Genomic DNA, 24,069 nt, shown 5'->3' with positions numbered 1-24,069 from the left:
CATCTGTACCGGCCACATTCCGGTACTAAATTCAATATATATTTAAATATATCTACTTTATGTTTATGCCTATTATCATTGTTGACATTTAATTGTAAATGTATGACGGGAGAAGGCTGTGATAAATTGTAAAAACTTGTGCCCCATCCCTTGTTTAATTTTATTGGCAACACATTTATGTTTAAAGCTAAATAAATTTAAATTCTGAATATTGGCAAGTGTGCAATTAACTTCTAATGATGAATAATAACTGTTCAATAAGTTTGAATACGGACTTAGAAATCATATAACTTGGTTTCTTAGTGCGGTAAGAAGTTGCAGTTGCATGACGGCCCCTCTCTGGGGTCCCTTGGAAACCGTTTCATCTCGCTCGCACCACTTGTGTTCACTGCCTAGTCAGGTGACGTTATCGGCGCTATTTTTAGCAGGGCTTTCCCGAACAATTCAAGTGGTCAAACTGGACATTTGGAACGGACTATGAATATGGGGATAGCGAGGTAACATAAGTGGAAGTGCATACAATACATATATTCATTAAAAAAAACAACGCCTTTTCACGTGATGTCCCTTTAATGAACTATCCTTGTGTATAATACATTGCACTGACTATTCAAAATTGATGTTGTTGCTGTTCTTATGGCAGCTTAAGGTTAAATAACCATTATGGTAGATGCCAATTGCATGCAAGCATAAGATAATGCAAATATGTTTTAATTTGAAACAAAAGTTGGAAATACATTTATATGAAACCTGCATGAAGCCCTTTGCCATTAAGGCATTTTGAGATGTTCATATCAGATGGAACGATGTCATAGTTCATACGTATCTAAATCCCAATGCAAAATTTTTAGAAACTGTATTATTAACCAATACAAAAACACCTCAGCATTCAGTCTATCCTGTAGGTGTCTAATAGTGACGTGAATTCCAAAACAATCCTATACGCCCTGGCCAAAATCTTTTTAACATTGTCACTATGATGCCATTTACATCACTAATGGCCATTGATAATGTGTTATTTGTCCCATGTGAAACAACCGCACTGATGACATTGAATGAGATTGATCCCATGTGACTAGCTGAGCAGACTAGCAGTCTTACCTCCATGAGCCACATTCCCGAGGAGGACGTTGGATTCCTGTAGGCGTAGAACACCCAGCCTCCGATACTCCCTATCAGGATCAGTAGTAACACAATCACTGCTATCACAATGCCTAGGGACAAATCTAAAAACAAACATACAGTATAGTTGTAAATCAGTTCCGGGCTCTTGTTGAGAGATTCAACCACAGCTGTCCCAAAATCACATGAGCTCTGAACTACAGAAACAAAAACACATGTAAATAAATTTATCTTAGTTATATAATGAGTGTATGGATAAGTGTGGGTCAGAGTTCAGCACGTGTCGCAGTACAGGCACATGCGATAGGTGAGCTTAGGACAGTGATGACACATACAGCTGTGTGTGTCTGCCTAGCCATTGAACGATAGACTTTCCTACCCACCCGCCTTTTTCAGAAATGCATGTTTCTGTGTCATTCATTTTGTGAGTGCAGAATCTTTAATAGATGAGCACACCATGGACGTTCTTAACAGTTCAAAGCCAAATCGAGGTGAAGATAGAGAGGAATGTAAAGTTGGAGACTTGGTGTTTGAAATTTTGATTAATCATTGTATAATGTGAATAAATGTACGTCCACGTTTAGCTAGGCAGACGAACTCCCAGTAATGAGTTTGAGTTTACATGATAAATGATTTATGTTCGTTTGAGAGGAGCGAACTAGAACGACAATGATTTTTTTATGACAGTAACGGGGGAAAATTGAATATAACAGTGACTATAGGGACTATCAACTCTTGTTTCACTGTTCCACCTGACAGCACAACAGTTTCTCTCATCCAAAGTATTTTTAAATGTAAAACGCAAATGACAGGACTAATGACATATCATGTTATGTAAAATTATAAAATTCTCAGGATAAAAATCAATGAAGTACATTGTATGTGCTCCCAAAATTACCATTCTTTGAAACCTGACAGGATAGTTTTAATGCTTCAATGATAATATCATGATAAATTAGCCCAAATTTTAAAAAAAATGTGCAAGAGATATGAAAACACTTGATTTGAACAATAATACAATGAATGCACAATGGCACAGACACTAATGATATTTTCTTTGAGGACCATTTTTTTCAAGTATGACTTGAGCACATTTCACTATCACACAACGATGATACAAGCATTATGATTGGTTGAATATGCACTACTACTACAAATGTGTAAAGGGAGAAAATAGTCCCCACTTCAGGAGTAAGACAGAAAAATCTCAACCCTCGGGGTACTTAGATTATAAAATGTCTGAGATTTTCCGTCTTACTCCCAAGGTAAGGAAAGATTATATTTATCACTTTTATGGTTTGTGTATACAGCAGTTTCGCTTCTTACTTTAATACAGATACATTGACTGTGTCCTCAAGTCTTTCTTTTATTTAAAACCTGTCACCCCTCACAGTTCAGCTTATGTTTTACTCTTATCAAATACAAGTGGTAATTTCATGAAATGCAAACATTAATTTTTACAATTTTGAGCAGATATGAGTTATTTTCTGTGATGCCCTAATGTTGACGTGTCTTCAATGCATTTTTTGACATGACGTCATTCAATTATTCTGACAAGGGATATAATTAGTGCCCGAATGGCATTACTTAACTCTTTATGCTGCGAGTTAAGTGATGCCATTCCAGCACTAAATTATATCACACTTTATTATTCATGAACATAAGATTTTCACTTCAATTGTTAATATATTTAGTACTATCAGTATTGCTCAGACTTCCTGCTTCAAAAAGTTCAAGGTCATGTTAGAGATTAACGAGGTATTTTCCTTTTCCCATTATTTGGCCTTATAATAATGATTGATCTAGTTTTACCTGAGCCTGCATTCATGATACCATCCTCATGCTCAAGCTTAGATTATTGCTCAAACCAACTTTCTTGTAACTTGCTTTAATCATGCGACATGGTCAGACAGTCATGTGTGAACATTTACAAAATTCCAAAAATGTTGAAACAAAAAATTGGGCTTATAAGCACAGAATTTGAGTTTGAGTATGAGAACAGATGTATAAGGACTGTGGTATTACTTGGTAGGTAAGCTGTATTTGTTACATACCTTTATTCTTGTTGTTGAGTAGATCACAGTTAGCATTGCCAGCCTGCAAAGTAGAAATAAAACAATGTAAGGGGAGGTAACTACCAACACTCCCTGATCTCTTACACCCAAACCAACTTCATGCAAACACAGAAACAATAACTTTACAAAATTTTACTCACATGCAATCAATACTCAACAACTAACATTTCCTAACAGCTCCCATCATGCAACAGGCCTTGTGCCAATCATGCAACTTCATGCACTAACAGATGATAATACACAATGATAATCTACAAAAATTGTATAGCTTCCTATATGGGTATGTTCATCGGAGACATGTTTTAACTGTACAGTAAAACCTCAGTATAATGTCCCTCGTGTAATTTGTCGTCTCATTTACCGGCAATGTATTTCAGTGTCGCTTTCACTCTCTTTTGCGTAGGAATCTTTTTACCGATATACATGCATGTCTATCACCCTATCTTACCAAACCCCTTTATAACAGCTGATTTCTCTGGACAAATGGGTGTCGTATTACAAGGTTTTATTGTATATACTGGCATGGTAAAAAACAACATTTCATATACATAGAACTGTATTATGGTAGAACAAAGAATTATAATTAATTACAGCAAATTATGCCAAGTAAACTTTATGAAGATCTATGCATCAGTCTTAACCCTGAAACGATTTTCACCATCAGTGTTTCTGATAACTCCTAATGTCCTTTTTGGACAATATAAGTTAAAAATAAGAGTAACAGCTGAAATTGATGTTTGGATTAAGATGAGTACGGTATAAGGTTAATGTAATGAAAACAAATCTACATCAGTGTTAGTTATTTATTCTGTTCGATCTCAGAAACACCTCTTCCATGTTTGATCTAATTAAGAAACACCTCTTCCACGATATGCGCACTAGTGTATCCTTTTTCTGGTTAGAACATCTAATCCCTTCACCATAATTTACTGGCTTATTGGCAAGAAGTGTCAATTATGTTCTGTATTCATTCAGTTTTTACAAAATTGCTGAGTGCCCAGAGTACATCGGTGTTTAAATACAGCACTGCTAGTCCAAAGGGTGCAAGAGTGTAAATGTTAGGCAACTCAAGTGGTTATTTTTAATAAACAGTTAAAAAAAAGCAAAACAACCTGTTACATCATTAACTATGTTCATTATCAGTCAATGGCGACACCTCAAGATATGTTGGTTCTCTGTTGAGGATGACATGATGATTTTCAGGAGAGGGTGATATGTTGTCAGTTGAGGGTGATATGTTGACAGTTGAGGGTGATATGTTGTCAGTTGAGGGTGATATGTTGCCAGTTGAGGGTGATATAATGTTGCCAGTCGGGGGTGATATATTGCCAGTTGAGGGTGATATGTTGACAGTTGACGGTGATATGTTGCCAGTCGAGGGAGATATGTTGTCAATCAAGGGCTTTGTACTTTTCACAAATGTTTCATATTTTGTTTTTTTCTGCAATTCATTTCTGAACATAAAACATTTGACACCCATTCCCGACTGAGAATGTTTTCAAAGTTAAGAATCGAGGCCTTGTCAAAAGAAGAATTACTACAGACAATACAAAAGAAAAGATAGATAATACCTACTGCCAAAGTATGATGTAAATAACAGATAACCTGTAGCTATATTGACCAGGTGTACAGAATCAAACTGCTAAAAGGTGTTTACAATCAAGTGGTGACAGTGGTTAGTGATGTGTGTGCTCATCAACACTGGTTACAAACAGGACACAGGGGGTCAATATCCTTAAATACAATATCCTTATATATACAAAGTTTGAATTCAGCGATAAACAACCCGTTCTCACACGACCCTGGCTTTTGCGAGGCCATAAAATTCCAAACAAACAAATAAACACAGATCAACAATAAGTATACACTGTAAGACTCACAAACTGCCAGCAATAGTACAAATAAAAAACAGAAATGTGTTTGCAAAAAGTCCAATAAAACCTCAACAAATGATGCTTCTCATGCATGCTTTGTGCTTTTGACATCCCTGCAAATCAGCGGTTTTATTTTTTTGTCATCATTCATGTTACAAAACCATGTCGTTGCCATATGCTTGCTTGTTTTAAAACTGATGGAGCCTAAGCAATCGAAAATCCAGCATTTTGATGGATCAAAAATATATATTGTGTGATGGAAATCCCCTGTTACTACGTATGATGTCAACACACAAAAGGTGACTGCGATGTTAACCCCTCGTACAGGCATTCAACAATCATCACAATTTGTCAGCACCTCTGAACAAGGTTTAAGCCCATCACAGAGAAGCAACCCTCAGTCAGGTAACAAATGCAATTCAGTAAATAATTTACATCCTCATTCCTTCTATTTTGAATTTACATTTTGTTCTGGTTTTGTTTGAAATTTTAATACTACTTCTGTACATTCTTTATCAGCAAGTAATTGTAAGCCTGTCCTCAACATAAACAACAGCCGTTACACAGACCTGTTGGTACCACCATGAGGCCCATAGATTATCATATACAAAATCTACTTCCTCCTTCAGTCATGGCTTCATAATAGAATACCAAAATGGCTTAGTTATCCTGTCATATTTCATAACCGAATACCAACAAGGTTAAGTCATTGTATGGATGATGACAATGATGATGGCTATGAGAAACGGATAGGTTGAATGTTAATGATCAGGATGCTGATGATGATGATAATTGTGAGGATGATGATGATAATGGTGATGATGATGAGTGAATTAAATGTCAAAATGTGTGTAAGAGAGTGTGAAAATGAAAATACCTGTTTTGTATCTATATTATGAAAAAACGTTGGAAAAATAAAATGATAAAAAAAGTCATCTAGTCATGACATCATCGTAGAATACCAACATGGCTAAGTCATCTAGGCATGACGTCATTGTAGAATACTAACATGGCTAAGTCATCTAGGCATGACGTCATTGTAGAATACTAACATGGCTAAGTCATCTAGGCATGACGTCATTGTAGAATACTAACATGGCTAAGTCATCTAGGCATGACATCATTGTAGAATACTAACATGGCTAAGTCATCTAGGCATGACATCATTGTAGAATACTAACATGGCTAAGTCATCTAGGCATGACATCATCGTAGAATACTAACATGGCTAAGTCATCTATGCATGACATCATCGTAGAATACTAACATGGCTAAGTCATCTAGGCATGGCATGACATCATCGTAGAATACTAACGTGGCTAAGTCATCTATGCATGACATCATCGTAGAATAATAACATGGCTAAGTCATCTAGGCATCACATCATCGTAGAATACTAACATGGCTAAGTCAACTAGTCATGACGTCATCATAGAATACTAACATGACTAAGTCATCTAGGCATGACGTCATTGTAGAATACTAAAATGGCTAAGTCATCTTGGCATGACATCATCGTAGAATACTAACATGGCTAAGTCATCTAGACATGACGTCATTGTAGAATACTAATATGGCTAAGTCATCTAGGCTTGACGTCATTGTAGAATACTAACATGGCTAAGTAATCTAGGCATGACGTCATTGTAGAATACTAACATGGCTAAGTCAACTAGGCATGACGTCGTCATAGAATACTAACATGACTAAGTCATCTAGGCATGACGTCATTGTAGAATACTAACATGGCTAAGTCATCTAGGCATGACATCATTGTAGAATACTAACATGGCTTAGTCATCTAGGCATGATTTCATTGTAGAATACTAACATGGCTAAGTCATCTAGGCATGACATCATTGTAGAATAATAACATGGCTAAGTCATCTAGGCATGACATCATCGTAGAATACTGACATGGCTAAGTCATATAGGCATGACGTCATTCTAGAATCCTAACATGGCTAAGTCATCTAGGCATGACATCATTGTAGAATACTTGACATCATTGTAGAATACTAACATGGCTAAGTCCTCTAGGCATGATGTCATGGTAGAAAACTAACATGGCTAAGTCATCTAGGCATGAGGTCATTGTAGAATACTAACATGGCTAAGTCATATAGGCATGACGTCATTCTAGAATCCTAACATGGCTAAGTCATCTAGGCATGACATCATTGTAGAATAATAACATGGCTAAGTCATCTAGGCATGACATCATAGTAGAATACTAACATGACTAAGTCATCTAGGCAGGACGTCATTGTATAATACTAACATGGCTAAGTAATCTAGGCATGACGTCATTGTAGAATACTAACATGGTCAAGTCATCTAGGCATGACATCATTGTAGAATAATAACATGGCTAAGTCATCTAGGCATGACATCATGTCATTGTAGAATACTAATATGGCTAAGTCATCTAGGCTTGACGTCATTGTAGAATACTAACATGGCTAAGGCATATAGGCATGACGTCATTGTAGAATACGAACATGGCTAAGTCATCTATGCATGACATCATCGTAGAATACTAACATGACTAAGTCATCTAGGCATGACGTCATTGGATAATACTAACATGGCTAAGTCATCTAGGCATTACATCATCGTAGAATACTAACATGGCTAAATCATCTAGGCATGACGTCATTGTAGAATAATACTAACATGGCTAAGTCAACTAGGCATGACGTCATCATAGAATACTAACATGACTAAGTCATCTAGGCATGACGTCATTGTATAATACTAACATGGCTAAGTCATCTAGGCATTACATCATCGTAGAATACTAACATGGCTAACTCATCTAGACATGACGTCATTGTAGAATACTAACATGGCTGGGGGATCTAGGCATGACATCATTGTAGAATACTTGACATCATTGTAGAATACTAACATGGCTTATTCATCTAGGCATGAAAGCATCGTAGAATACGAACATGGCTAAGTCATCTAGGCATGACGTCATTGGAGAATACTAACATGGCTAAGTCCTCTAGGCATGATGTCGTTGTAGAAAACTAACATGGCTAAGTCATCTAGGCATGATGTCATTGTAGAAAACTAACATGGCTAAGTCATCTAGGCATGACGTTACAATAGAATACCAACATGGCTAAGTCATCTAGGAATGACGTCATTGTAGAATACTAACATGGCCAAGTCATCTAGGCATGACATCATTGTAGAATAATAACATGGCTAAGTCATCTAGGCATGACATCATCGTAGAATACTAACATGACTAAGTCATCTAGGCATGACGTCATTGGATAATACTAACATGGCTAAGTCATCTAGGCATTACATCATCGTAGAATACTAACATGGCTAAATCATCTAGGCATGACGTCATTGTAGAATACTAACATGGCTAAGTCATCTAGTCATGACATCATCGTAGAATACTAACATGGCTAAGCAATCTATGCATGACGTCACTGTAGAATACCAACATGGCTAAGTCATCTAGGCATGACGTCATTGTAGAATACTAACATGGCCAAGTCATCTAGGCATGACATCATTGTAGAATACCAACATGGCTAAGTCATCTAGGCATGACATCATTGTAGAATACCAACATGGCTAAGTCATCTANCGTTACAATAGAATACCAACATGGCTTAGTCATCTAGTCACAATAGAATACCAACATGGCTTAGTCATCTAGTCATGACGTTACAATAGAATACCAACATGGCTTAGTCATCTAGTCACAATAGAATACCAACATGGCTTAGTCATCTAGTCATGACGTTACAATAGAATACCAACATGGCTTTGTCATCTAGTCACAATAGAATACCAACATGGCTTAGTCATCTAGTCATGACGTTACAATAGAATACCAACATTGCTAACTCAATATTGTATTTAACAAACATTAACTGAGTTCAAAATGTCAGAGTGCACAGACCATGATCAGTATTATATCAAGTTTGATAAAAACCTGATTGAACAACCTTGAGAAAAATTTAAAGTACCCAGACATATTTACACCATCTCTGACCCATACCAATTGAGAACATGTTTATATGAACTAAGAGATCACAAGTCAATAAAAGGAAATAAAGTTTACAAAATGTTAGAAAAGAGGAATTAGAAAAATACAGGTTATATTATGTCATTGAATGGTAGTCACAATAATACTGTGTTAATATATATAACATCAATTCAACCTAGCATCTTCTCCATGTGTGGAAAATTACATGTATATATATATATAGTGTACATGTTTTTATTAATAGTTTGTAAGTTTAGGATATACAGGGTTTTTAAAAACATTTATGTGGAGATTTACATCATTCGCAATGCTTTGGGTTTAAGACAGACATAGTGATCTTTTAATTGTAAAATCCACGTCTAGAAACTGTGACTATTTACCCCAGATTTATCACAAATTATGGCATTAGCCCTGGGAACTGAGGTCACCATGGTAACCGTGGAAGACATGATAACCACATTCTTCGAAGTTGTGCTTGAAACAGGTGGAGATGGGGTTGTCCTTTTTGTGGTAACTGGAGGGGTTGTCCTTTTTGTGGTAACACTAGGTGGCAGTGGGGGAAGTAGCGTCGTGGTTGATTTGGTCGAGGTTACTATTGTCGTTGGCACTTGGGTTGTATTCGTGGTGACAACACACAAAGTGATATTATCATGGGCCTATAGCCAACAACAAAAAAAAGCAAAAATAAACAAATACTAAACTACAAAGGACCTCATAACTATGCCAAAAACAATAAAACTACAGTACTGTACACATTCAGTATTGCTAAAACATAACATAAATCTTACACACACTGGGCCTTCTTCCTAATACAGTTAAATATTTAAAATCAAAACATTTATTTTTTTCGATTTCGAAATCAGGTCAGGTCATGTAAATGAAGCTGCTAAATATCTCTATATCAGAGTACTATATCTACGAAGCCAATTCTGAGAACTAAAAGCCTGTATCCCAAAGATCTGTCCCACAAATCTTACAGGCACTACCTAATTAATTATCCACAAAACCCAAGTAAGCTTATAGTTTGAATAAAGCACAAGGACATGGCTAAATATAGAGAAAGCAAAATAAGATAAATACTTCAGTTTTCAATATATCTATCTACTCGTTTAGTACATTAAGTAGGAAGCATAACACCGATTTGTACTTTGACTACGTACTGTATAATACTACTGTAGTACAGACATGAGATTTGTAAGAGACACTGGGCTGTTAAGATATACCCAAAGGTAGTGATCTAGATATAACCTGTTGATGGAACTGCTGCAGTTTGTGACCTGATAAGGACCCGGGGCCTTCAAAGTAAATAGTCTTTTGTAGCACAGATACATATAGTACCCCTACCATTCTCCCACTCTTGGAGCCCTTAGTTACATCAACACCTACTGAGATGTTTTCGAGGGAAACATGGATATAGGATGAAGGGAAAAAGGAGTACAATCCTGTTCCCTGGTTGAGGACTTAAGGCAGTATCTACCTATCACATGACTTAAAGGAAAATACAGAGCCAACACATCAAGTTTCCACTTATAGGCTAAACAGAACTCTATATTTTTGACAAGTCTGAAAAAGGCTTCAATATTTTGTACATACATTATGTGACAACCATCTGGAATAGATTGACTATTAAGAGACTACTAAACTGCAATAGCCCCACTGTCCTCAGCCGAACAGAGAAGACTTTAATGTAAAAAGTCTGGTTACCAACTTAGAGAAATTATACAGCTGGGCTACAGAAGTATGGATTAATGATAAACTAGAATGTATTGTGTAATGCTACGATGGGCAGAAAGTGTACAGCAGATATTGAGATTTCTACATAGGTAGTGAGTTGAAACTTTTAATAAGGACATATTTCGGAGCTGCACGACCGATGATTAAAACTACAGTAAAATTTTACGATTTACGTCACAACAATTTGTACACAACAATTTACACTATATCATATAATGTTGCCGTTTTATACACAATCCATTACAAGAGATCCTAGACAGATCTTGGCACCTACCATCATCAGATCACATCTTTAGTAGTTCTATGTATTTCCATACTGCTGAGTATGAGAGTGTCCTTCCAAAGTGTGGTCATTGTTCAGCATTTAATCCTTGACAAATAGTGACAACAAACTTGAATTCTCAAACTTTAAGATGGCTATTTGGTGGCCATTTTGTTTTCTGATAGGTCTCAAAATAAGTCATGCACAACTACGGATTAAGGGGAACCTACTTATGAAATTTGAGAAAGATCAGTTTTGATCACACAGGATTGTCAAATGCCAAAATTTGATGCAACAAAATTTAAAACGACCCCATTTTGAGCAAAACACCATTTTCTCTCTCTCAAAGACGGTAAGTTGATCTTGACGCCTACGAACATGTAGCCTGGAGTTGCAGTAAACAGACATACATTACTGTCATACAGAATATCAACCAAGTTTCTATACAATTCTCTGTAAATTAATAGGGACAGGATAGTTAACAACTAAGAAACAGAGCTGCATCAATTTCCTTGCAGTAGAACTTGAATAAGTGCAGTCTCTCTTAGCAGGTACGTATATGGGGTATGTGTGTATGGTTGTGTGTTTGTGGTGGTGAAATTCTAATGGCCTTCTTGCGTTAGAACAAAAAAGTTATATATGAAGGAACATAATCAGAATCATTTGAAATGTAACATGGACTTTGTAAGATCACTTAAAACCATTTGCAACAGTATATTACCTAGGTGTATTGTCTACAAATTTCTAATTTTCATATAAAACCCATATATGGCAATTGTTATCACTTTGATTATCTCGAATGACCCCAACACATCATGAAATTAATTATCAAGGACACCGTGAACTATACAGTGACCCGGTCGGTGCAGTTGATAACAAACTCGCTTCTGACTAAGACAAATGTAGTTTGATTTCCTGATCGGAGGTGAAAAGGTATAGTACACCTGCCCTACCACTTGTTTTTTTTTCTGCGTACTCCAAATTCTTCTCACATTGAGACCCCCTGCATCCTAACATCCGGGCCAACAAGACTGCTTAATATAAGTTGATAGAACTGGTTTTGCAATTGTTGTAAAATAAATAAAGTTTAATTTAAAACTTTATTTATTTTAACAACTCCATTAGTATGATTTTGAATGACTACCCTCTAAGTTTGGTTGAAATCTGCCAAGAAGCAACTGTTTCGTTAAACTCTCATGCAAATTTTCTGTTTTGAAACGGGCATTTCTTTGATCTTTCCTGCATAGAGTTATATGGTTTACAAATGGACATTGTTACTTGACCTTAACAAATAGATTGCCTTTTCCCCAAACAATAGAATGTCCGAACTAACACAACAGAGATAGGACATACCGGTGATGAAGATTTGTAAAGCCTTCAGTGATTGGTTGACATTGAGAACTAGAAATAAACATGCACAGAAGTTAGGGTTATGAAGCATTGTTAGACCTTCAGTGTTTGGTCAGTGGTTTCAGAATGAGGCTTCAGCAAAAATTTGGTAACTGGTCTCCAAAATAAAGCAAGCAAATTAAAACCAAGTCCTAATATCACAAAACTTCTATATTCTAAGAATGTTCTTAATGTTATAAACCACCACTTCAACACCATTATAACATCGCTGGTAACAAACATACACAAAATGTCATGCAAAATCAAAATTATTCTAAATTGAATTCTTTTGAACCTGACCAAATCAAAGCTTAAGTCTGGGCAAGTCGAGTTTAAATATGTATGGTGAATGAGTTAATTTCTTCTTTGACCTAGTGTAATTTGTTGCATTTAGTAAGATCCAGACAACATACACTGTATATTGGGAAACTTTCTGAGTGAAATTTTTGCCGACCACTCGAAGAATCTGTTTTCACGCAGTTTCAATTTATAGAGTATGTTGTGTAATTACTTTAGCTGTTGTGATAATTTTGTCCTCATTACTGAGGGCGAAAAAAAAGATAAAAATTTGAGCTTCGGCAATTTTTTTCCAGTATACAGTATCTGGAATGCAACCTACATATAGAGATAGCAAATCTATAATTTAGAATCTATGGATTAGAATCTTCGCGAAATATGATAGTTGATCTAAAGTATTCAGAGATTCTTTACAAAAGTCTTGTTCTGCTACAGTCTTTAAGTACAGTCATACATCTAAACACACTGAGTAGATATCATACAGAATTAAATGAGTAAATTAAACAAGGCACTGTAACGTGTGTAAATGGTACCTTTGTCGTACATCCCTTGTCACGCCAGCTCTGTCTGTTCCAGTCGACTCCGTCGGAGCACCGCTGTATCTCGCCACACCATTTACAGTCAAACCCGAGTTTATCAGTCACACATGTATCACAGTCCGTAAGTAGGTTACAGGCTGGTAGATTCAAAAAGTACAATTATTAAACATTTGGTATTATACTCAATTACTAGATTATCTTCCTTCCCTGTATTTTCAATTTACTGAAATTTTTCTTCTTTTTTTGTTTAGATTTTGAATTATAGAATACATCTTACTGTAATGGTACAAAGCGAAGCATGCAATGTTTTGTCAAGATCAAGGATTAAATATATCTGAATAACGGAATAAAGGCATTGATTTTGACTATTCACCGAAACATTTGTTTTAACCAATTAGATCTGCAAAGATTTGAGAATTTTAAAACATTTACCCTGAGTAAATGACAAATTTCATCTTAATCAAATTTTACTCTGTAAAGCCTATCGGATGCTATTTCGTTAAAGGGAGGTAATCTGTACCCAACTTCACAAAAATCCTCAAGTTTTTCCATTAGAAAGTATTGCTGGAGTTTAGGAAATATCTTAATGCCATGTGCATAAAGGAAATACATTTCCCTATCAGTTATGTTTTCCAATTTCATATTTGAGGGGAGGTAATTCTGTAAGTAAATTAAGAATATTCCTAAAACTGGGATCTTCTATATTGGTAGAATATTGATTTCTTTCTCACTAATCACTATAATCATGTATCATCAAACAGATGTAGGTTTTCAACTGATTTGACCCACATTAATGGTCACATGACTTACTTTTCTTGGGATGTAGGATGATGACAGTGCCCTCCCTAACCAGGGAGGTGTCCACTTCCACTCTGTGGTACTCGTAAATTGTTCTTCGGTTTTTACCTGAAAAGTCAGCATGGATAGAGTTAAACTAGACGAAACCTGATCATGAAAATATTTATCACATTTACACGAAAAGGTAAACATTTACACGATTAGGCCACTACATGAAGATCTAAATACAAAAATACATTCTGTAAACGAAATGGCCGCGTTTACATGCCGCTTTGTTGGTCAAGTGAAATATATGCTTCTGTCAGCTACAAATAAATGTAAAAGAATATGTCGGTATATAATGTTAACAACACAAATTTCATAATGTAGCAGACGGCTTGGTATTCTAAAGTGTGCATCAACATACTGCAGTACTTTATACTAGTTAAGTTTGAGCCTCTTTAAAAGTTGGGAGCTTCTAGCATGGTTTTGTTTGCACCCCGACTATGTTTGTAAATATTAATTGAGTATATGTACATGTATATATCTAAATAAAACAACTCCATGTACACATGCAATCATGACAGCCTTTATCGTGAAACTACGAAACAGATCTTTCTGAATCAGAAATAGATGTTTTTTTACTTAGTGATGCTATATGTGACTAGATTTTTGAAACGAAAATAAAAGAATTTTAAAAATTTTGAGATCACATCAAGTTAAATTCTTGTTCTTTTGATTTCCTTAAACATAGTTTTCAGATAACCGTTTGTTCCAAACATGCTGTTGTTCCTACAGCAAAAAAATCCAAGTACAAAAAATCCACACTGTCAGTGTCAATAAGGCAAAGATCTCAGTTGTTATTATGTCGGCCCAGGTTTGTCCTTGAATCAACAAAAGTTCTAATTAAGCCTTCACTCCAGAGAAATCTGTGAAAACATTCTCCTTGAGAGTTTAGGAAGGACAAAAGGCCCATTGAGCCTGTGTTGTTCACCTGTTTCTATTGTTGTGGTCGTGATCTTGGACTTAAAGCTAAATGTTTCTGCTAACTACAGACCACAGTGACCAATCCAGAATTCTTACTGACCCAAATAAAATAATTGGAAAAATATAAAGTTAAAATCTGGTATATTTCAGAATCAGAAAAAAATGAACCCGCAAAGCAGAGGTGTTCAGTTGAGATTTTAAATCAACCTAAAAAACAAAAGGACCTGTTCAGGACCATGATAGTATTGTTTGATTGCCATTTGTTTAGTTACTTTGGGGATTTATGTTTTCGCAGTAGCCAAAGCCATATAAAGACGGGGGTACCATTTTGAAAATGTTGATGAACTTGGAGAAGATGTGGACATGTTTGAGTGTGAATTGATTTAAAGACTGACAACACTAGGTCGGGGTTGTGAAAAGAAGTGGAAAGTTACCCAGCTTATCAATATATCATAAAAACAATTGGTGGCGACAAGATACTTGGTAACAATTTCTGTTAATATTTACATATCAAACCTAAGGTAAGAAGTAGAATTGGTTGTCTCATTTCCCCCATTGAACCATACAGTTATACTACAGTACTAAAGAAATCCACTCATTTCAATTGATGTAAAATGAATTCCCTTCATCCATGGATGTTTTTTGCAAATGGTGAAATTTCCTTCTCCTTAATTTAAGAACACCTTACTTTCCTTTTTGGGCCCCGCCCCACAAACCCCAGGAGGGGGCTACAACCTTCACTTGTATAACAATGAAATCCAGTGGCCCAGGGATGCTCCATATGAAATTCAGTGAAATTCAATCCTAATCCTTTCATCCATGTTTAAGAGTACACTTTTTAAAGAAGACCTCACATCCTTTTGAATGAGTTGTCTTTTAAAGACAAAGAGAAGATGAAAGAGAATGGAATAATTGTAATTATAATATTTATGAACATTTATTTCACCTGAATTGTATTTTACCTGAAGTAGAATGTATATGTAATATTGTGTGTTATTGTATTATTTTGATATGGATACATAGGCTTAAAGCCTGCGTCCATTACAATTCCTAATAAATAAATCCTAATAAAATAAATGATGGATGGTACACAATGGCATTGGCTCAAATTGGTTAAATGGGCCTTTGGACCAGGGGAGCTTAAAAAGATCTAAAGAACAAAAATTTTTGTGTGGCCTGGAGGATTACATTTTATTTATACTGAAAAAGTTGTTTCTTTCATAGGGTTTGTTATCTGCAAATTTTGCTGTTAGAATATTTCCTGCGAAAATTGTAACCTGCAAAGTAAATGGCTAACTAATCCATTTTGTTGTTTAATTAATATGAAGGGATTTGCCAACAGGTGAAGCCTATATAAATCTCCGCCAGTTCTTACTGCAGCATTTGGTACTATGGCCATTAGACCTTAAATCTGCGAAAAATGATACTGCGAAATTGATCAAATTAGGGACAAAGGAAACACAAGTTCTACTGTATATCGACTGACATTTAATACATGTCGAAATAACAAAGAATCGTGCACCAGATCTGGCTTACAATTGTCTACTTGATCAATCAGGAAGAAAAAAAACCTTAAGATCATCCGCACTTTTACACTTTCTTGTTTACTTCTTGTTTGAAATCTGGGACATATCTTTGTACTTTTGCCTAATTTAATAGTACAACTGAGAGGAAGAGCAGCTCCTAGAAACCTGATGGTCTTTAAATCCTAATACAGGATTTGTTTTTCGATCCCTGGTGACAAAAATGCATTAATCAGGATAAGGAGGAAAGAGTTGGTGAGGATTGGCTAGGAAAGTTAGCATGCTAACAAGGGAATGAGTGTTTAACATGCCGAATTTAACTCTGATGGATAGCATCAAGATTTTAATTGTTTAGCCAGAATCTATAAAAATGTTTAGGGAACGACAATTTGATTAATATCACCCAATTTTTTTGGGTGTTGGAATTTGGATTTCCTGACATTTGTGAGAAGTTAAGCTTTGTTAATATCCGGAAGTTAATCTGTTTTTCGAGGCATGTGATACAAAGTTTAATGATGGCCAACAAGTCATTTGTCCTATACATAATTACAACTCAAGTTTGATGTAATAGCAAACTGAAATTTCCTTAATCTATTTATGGTGCAACAATATTTCTTTGCACATTTTAACTGTCTATCAATATCAATCATCCAAACCAAAGAACAATGATAGAAGCTCTGATCCTGTGACATAACCATGATATCATGCGCAATTTATTACTCTCACAGTATTGCTTTCCTGAAATGACATTTTACTACGGACTGTGTGTCAGAACAGCACTCCGTGAAATGACATTTTACTACGGACTGTGTGTCAGAACAGCAGTATATTGAGTTCTGACAGTATGACCTCTGTGAAATGACATTTTACTACATCCTGTATGTCAGAACGGCAGTATATTGAGTTCTGACAATATGACCTCTGTGAAATGACATTTTACTATGGACTGTGTGTCAGAACAGCAGTATATTGAGTTCTGACAGTATGACCTCTGTGAAATGACATTTTACTACGGACTGTGTGTCAGAACGGCAGTATATTGAGTTCTGACAGTATGACCTCTGTGAAATGACATTTTACTATGGACTGTATGAACAGCAGTATGACCTCCATGAAATGACATTTTACTACAGACTGTATTTCAGAACGGCAGTATAACAAGTACCACACAAGAATGACAGCTAGATGATAAAGTATTATGTCTTGATGTTAGTAAGATGAAGTGAATGCTACTTGTTTTAACTCTTTCCGTACCGCAACTCCGGTCCGGATTCCGTACCGGATGTACTTATTAGACTCGCCCCCGCGCATATAACAAAATTGCGGATTATAAAGGTACTTTTTAGAATAGGTGTAACTGCCGCAAGAATTAAACAGGTAACCGTGAACAAATATTGTTATTGTTTCATGTTCTGGTTCATAGACAAACACTTCTTAATTTTCGTAGTATAATGACTAACTGGCAGCTGATTATGACTGAATGTGGAGTCGCTGAGTTTTTCTAAATACAAGTAGATTTCATCAAGACTTATATTAGAATATTCAAATTTACTTCCATAAGTCTCAACAAATATCTGATGATGAATTTACGAGTGTTCGTATCCAATTAAGTTGCCACCATCTTGTTTACATTTGAGGCACCAAACGCAAACACCTTGCGGCAAATGCGAGAACATTAAGTTACATAATAAAAAATTGTACTCTGCACAAAATAAATTATTTCTTTCAAACTGATGGGTTCTGATTTTAGCGACAATTGTTTTTTCGCGACAGTCTCGTGCGATAACCAACTAAACATCAGGCAGGTTACATCAAAGTCTCTTGTCGTGTGTACACGACAACAGGGATGAGACGGCCCTTTATTTTGTCGTCTGTACACGACAACAGGGACCAGGATGACATATTGCTGTCGTCTGTAACACGGTATGGAAAGAGTTAATGAGTTTAACGCAACCTTTTACAGCATTCATTTCACAAAACAGTTGATAAAAACACAACTGAAGTATTCACTCATCCTAACGACAGAAGAAATGACAGAGTTATTCATGCTCGACTGAAGAGGCTGCAGGTTTCAAATCCTGAAATGTCATGCTTGGGCGATCAAAGCCCAGTTGTTAATGTATATGGCTTAAGTGATGCTTGTCAAATCAACACATACAAATGTACTGTAAAGTTAAAGTCACTCCAATGTTACCATGCTAAGGAGATGATGCACATTAAATTGAAAAAAACCTTGTTACAATTTCATCTGCGGTATAACTGTCACATACAGTACAGATATTAAGGTAAACGACAGCCTTTGGGCATCTAACAAAACGTGACAAATCATTTTTTTCAGTTACTCTTGTGTTCTATGAAGCCAGTGACTTCCTATCACATTCAGAGACCTGGTATTGACCTAAGGAACTATAGTAACATAGGTGGTCACAAGAAATCATGCTAACATAGACCGTTAAACCGTTAAACAATGGTTATATACAGAATTAACTGGGACCATTAGCACATGTGATATCAACAGGAAGCATGGTGACACATGACATTAACACGAACTATGGTAATATGATATTTAACAGGAACCATCATAATATATGACATTAACAGGAGCCATGGTAACATGTGACATTAACTGGAACCATTGTCACATGTGATATTAACTGGAACCATTGTCACATGTGATATTAACAGGAAACATTGTGACACATGACATTAACAGGAACTAGGGTAACATGTGACATTAACAGGAATCATGGTAACATATGACATTAACAGGAACCATGGTGACATATTGCATTAACAGGAACCATGGTAACATATGACATTAACAGGAACCCTGGTAACATATGACATTAACAAGAACCCTGGTACCATATGATATTAACAGGAACCATGGTAACATGTGACATTACCAGGAACCATGGTGATACATGACATTAACATGTACTAGGATAACATGTGACATTAACAGGAACCATGGTAACATGTGACATTAACAGAAAACATGGAACATGTGACATTAACAGGAACCATGGTACCATGTGACATTAACAGGAACCATGGTAACATATGACATTACCAGGAACCATGGTAACATGTGACATTAACAGGAACCATGGCAAAATATTACATTAACTGGAACCATTGTCACATGTGACATTATAACTGGAACCATTGTCACAGGTGATATTAACAGGAAGCATGGTGACACATGACATTAACACAAACTAGGGTAACATGTGACATTAACAGGAATTATGGTAACATATTGCATTCAGGATCCCTGTCCCAGCCAGAGCAAAACACTAAAGAATTCCGCTGTTGTTTTTCAGTGTTAGAGTCACCTGCCCCTGATTACCATTTCGACAATGTTGTTATCTTCCCTTGAATAGATTTCGTTTGAATAATGTTTTGACTACAGAGTTGTGTTCCTTGTGTTGAAAATCTCCTATCGGAAAAGTGTGGACAAAAAAAGCTGTTGTAACAATGTAAACAAGGTCGTGGCAGTGGTGGCCGACATGCAAACCCGACGTAAAATTGGCCGTTTTAAATGTAAACTAAACGTATTGACTGACAATAATAACAACAACGATGTCCAATATCAACTGCTAGACCACGACTATGCGACGAAACTAGTGACATTCTTTCACACATTGAACAGACGCTGGCTACTGAGCTTACTGACAATTTTACTGATGAGCCGACACCGACGTCCGATGAGGATCCGACGTCCGATGAGGATCCCTCCAGTACTAAGTTAGTGATCACGAATACCCCAATAGCTATTTATCTTGGTTGCAGGATAGACGAGTGGTTGAATTCGCTATGTTATCTGAATACCTGGACCAGAAAGGTTGACCATTATCAATTAACTGTTCTTTTATAGAACAAAATAACTCTCAATCATGTACACTTTGGACATCATTCCATAGCCCGCCAGTACGCATGATGTATTTACATGTCAGGTACATAGGTAACCATAGGCTATCGCATGGTATGCTGTTATCACGTGCACGCACATGCACCTGTAATTTATAGGGATCTTGATATTTTACAAACCCCTACTTTCACAGAGTTATCATAATTGCATTTGTGAAACAATTTATCTGACAGAGCGTAACTCGCTCGACAACAAATGTCGTAGCAACCAAGAGCTTGTGAACTACTGTTAGCACGTGATACGTACAGGTGAGGTCGGTAATCAAAACACATAAGTCTGCATTCCATGCGCCTCATATATGACCTTCTTGAAGTCGTCTGATCGTATGTCAGTGTTTTCCCATGAGTTAATTAATGTCTTTGTATCATAAGCTTTATTTCTGAAGTATGTATGATTACACATTTCCAAGTTAAGTCTCAATATCGGGTGTTGACATATCATCGTCACGTATGTGTACTATTGTTTACCCAGTGTTACTATAATTTTCACTACGGTAATAGAATGCCCGATACGCAATACGGAAATGACGACACGAAAATACGACAAGAAAAACATGTGAATTACGAAGGGTGGGAAGTCCTTAACAGGAACCATGGTAACATGTGACATTAACAGGAACCATGGTAACATGTGACATTAACAGGAACCATGGTAGCATATGACATTAACAGGAACCATGGTATCATATGATATTAACAGGAACCATGGTAACATGTGAAATTAACAGGAACCCTGGTAACATATGACATTAACAGGAACCATGGTAACATATGACATTAACAGGAACCATGGTAACATGTGACATTAACAGGAACCATGGTAACATGACATTAACAGGAACCATGGTAACATGTGACATTAACAGGAACCATGGTAACATGACATTAACAGGAACCATGGTAACATGTGACATTAACAGGAACCATGGTAACATGACATTAACAGGAACCATGGTAACATGTGACATTAACAGGAACCATGGTAACATGACATTAACAGGAACCATGGTACCATATGATATTAACAGGAACCATGGTAACATATGACATTAACAGGAACCATGGTAACATGACATTAACAGGAACCATGGTAACATGTGACATTAACAGGAACCATGGTACAATGTGACATCAACAGGAACCATGGTAACATGTGACATTTACAGAAATCATGGTAACATGTGAAATTTACAGAAATCATGGTAACATGTGACATTTACAGAACACATGGTAACATGTGACGTTAACAGGAACCAGGATAACATAATATGAACAGAAACCATGGTAACAATAGGACATATATGCCATGATATGACAGCACAAATAATGCAAAAACCTTGTCTTATATTAATTTCAATTTGTCAGACACATTACAGAAGAAGAAATGGAACAAAAACTCACAAAGAGTGATGTATATCTATCATGTATATTTAACTCTACAATTCTTTAATTGGAAATAACCTCAGGGAATCATAACATCACAATAATAATTAGTATGACATTTCAAAACATTTTTTGGCATTCTTTTCATGCATTCAATATCTAATATAACTAATGCCTTGTTTATTTATTCAATGCTTTAGAGGGAGATGATTTAGAGTAGTAGGATAATGGGGAGACTTACTAAGAGTTACAAAACACAATGCTATAGATAGCTTGTGAACGTCATTGAACTCTTGAAGTCAGAGATAGATTCTTACTTAAGGACTTAAGTGGCAATCTATTGTAATAAAACTTCCAGACATGTTTTAAGGAAACAAAGTTATCTGATTTAAGAAAGCTTTACCTATCTACTTTGTAATGTAATACCCCCACCACCCCAAACTCTCAGAGGTTCTCAACATGCAATAATCCTACGAATAAGCTGCATGTGTTTTCCCATCATGCTCTTCAACTGTCACATGTCATTTTTTCAGTTACATTAGTACATGTATATATTTTCAGTCAAAGTTTAAAAAACATTTTGGGATTTTTCATAATTTTTCTATTCTACATGCTTCAATGCTTGTAGTTCAGTGTAACAACGATGTGTTTTCCCATCATGCTCTTCAACTGTCACATGTCATTGTTTTCAGTTACATTAGTACATGTATATACTTTCAGTCAAATTTCTAAAAAACAAATTTGGTGTTTTCAAAACATATCTATTCTGCATGCTTTAATGCTTGTAGTTCAGTGTAATGACAGTTCAACGCTGAACACTCCAGATGCTGTGGTATGTATCATGCTGATATTTATATCTTTACCTTCTGAATAATTAGAATATTTTTGTTCGGTTCCATTTTTTCTTGCTGTCCCTATAAAGCAACAGTTTTAAATACAAGCTGAATAAAACAAAATTCAACAAAAACCAATAGCTATACCGACAACACTCAATCTTTAGATACAATTATTTTATTAATCTTAGGCAACTATTGCTTACCATTAATGATGATTTTTCCATCAAGTTCAAACAAAAAAATTGAAAAGGGAATTCTCAGCCTTAAAAAGCAGAAAAAAATGATAAAATAAAGGAATAGACAGTGTTCATCCAAGGAAACGGCCTATAAAATACTCGCTTTTCTTGTAACACAAAATGGTTAGTGAAACGATGTGTATGGACACTAATGCTATGTCTTATAGTGTACAAGACTATGCAACACTTGTGTTGATGAGGGCTTGTAATGCTCTTAGTGATTTGATGATGTGTGGACAGGTCCAGTCTCCTGGCCCCAATCCCATCCATTTAGATGTGTGAAAAATAACAAGTTATCGGAGATATCTGTCATATACATCTGCCTTGACTGAGACGGAGGTCTGTCACATACAACTGTCCTCACCAAACGACTTACAAACTTATTCAGGAACTACTCCTATGTATCCGACAGATTGGAAATCTGACACGATTACAGCGCAAATCTAATTAGTAATCAATTTTACACTAAACACGGAACAACAGGCTAACAAGATTAGGTGTTCCAGGAGACGGTAACAACATTTCTGAATCTCCGGGACAATCATAGCGCTATAACAACTCATCTCCAACCATATCTGAGATTCTATATCTAATGTCCATCTCTGTAACTCCATTACACATCTAATATCAATCACCGAAATGAAACGTATATACTCTATAATGCAGTTACGTAGTATATCTTATCGGCCTCTGTCGATTGGACCGTAACATTTTATAAGATGGGTTAATGACAACTATAACCGATGTCTTAACTCTTTAAGTACTACTGTTGAGGCATATGGAATCAACAAAAATATACCTCCAATGAATTAGTATTTTAATATTCTTATGGTTCATTCCCACAAAAAATATGTGAAAATAATGATTTATATAATTTTCACTTTATGAATATAAGAGAAGCAAATTCCAGAAGATGACCAAAATTGTAAATTGTAAAGAGAAGAGAAATTCAAAGCACAGTCAATAGATATAACCCTTTCACCCCTATGTAGACTCTTCCATGCATTGATATATGGATGAGTCCATTGTCAGTGGTGGATCCAGAGACCTATCTTGGGGTTTTTCCAAATTTCCAGGGGGG

At 35.9% G+C, this 24,069-nt stretch overlaps 1 protein-coding gene across 1 annotated transcript in view; it reads right to left on the bottom strand.

Annotated features, from left to right (window-relative positions):
• The window catches only part of LOC110459506 (plexin domain-containing protein 1-like), a 156,575-nt gene that overhangs the window by 10,399 nt on the left and 122,107 nt on the right, over window positions 1-24,069 (bottom strand). The window contains exons 9-12 of the mRNA XM_021511802.1: window positions 14,124-14,219; window positions 13,308-13,450; window positions 3,177-3,219; window positions 1,102-1,226 (exon numbers count right to left, since the gene is read on the bottom strand). Of these exons, the coding sequence (XP_021367477.1) occupies window positions 1,102-1,226; window positions 3,177-3,219; window positions 13,308-13,450; window positions 14,124-14,219 (407 nt within the window). The remainder of the gene's footprint in view (window positions 1-1,101; window positions 1,227-3,176; window positions 3,220-13,307; window positions 13,451-14,123; window positions 14,220-24,069) is intronic.

The sequence above is a fragment of the Mizuhopecten yessoensis genome, unplaced genomic scaffold (assembly GCF_002113885.1).
Source record: "Mizuhopecten yessoensis strain PY_sf001 unplaced genomic scaffold, ASM211388v2 scaffold1313, whole genome shotgun sequence".
In the NCBI taxonomy this organism is placed as follows: Eukaryota; Metazoa; Mollusca; class Bivalvia; order Pectinida; family Pectinidae; genus Mizuhopecten; species Mizuhopecten yessoensis.
This window is presented reverse-complemented; position numbering and strand designations above follow the sequence as displayed.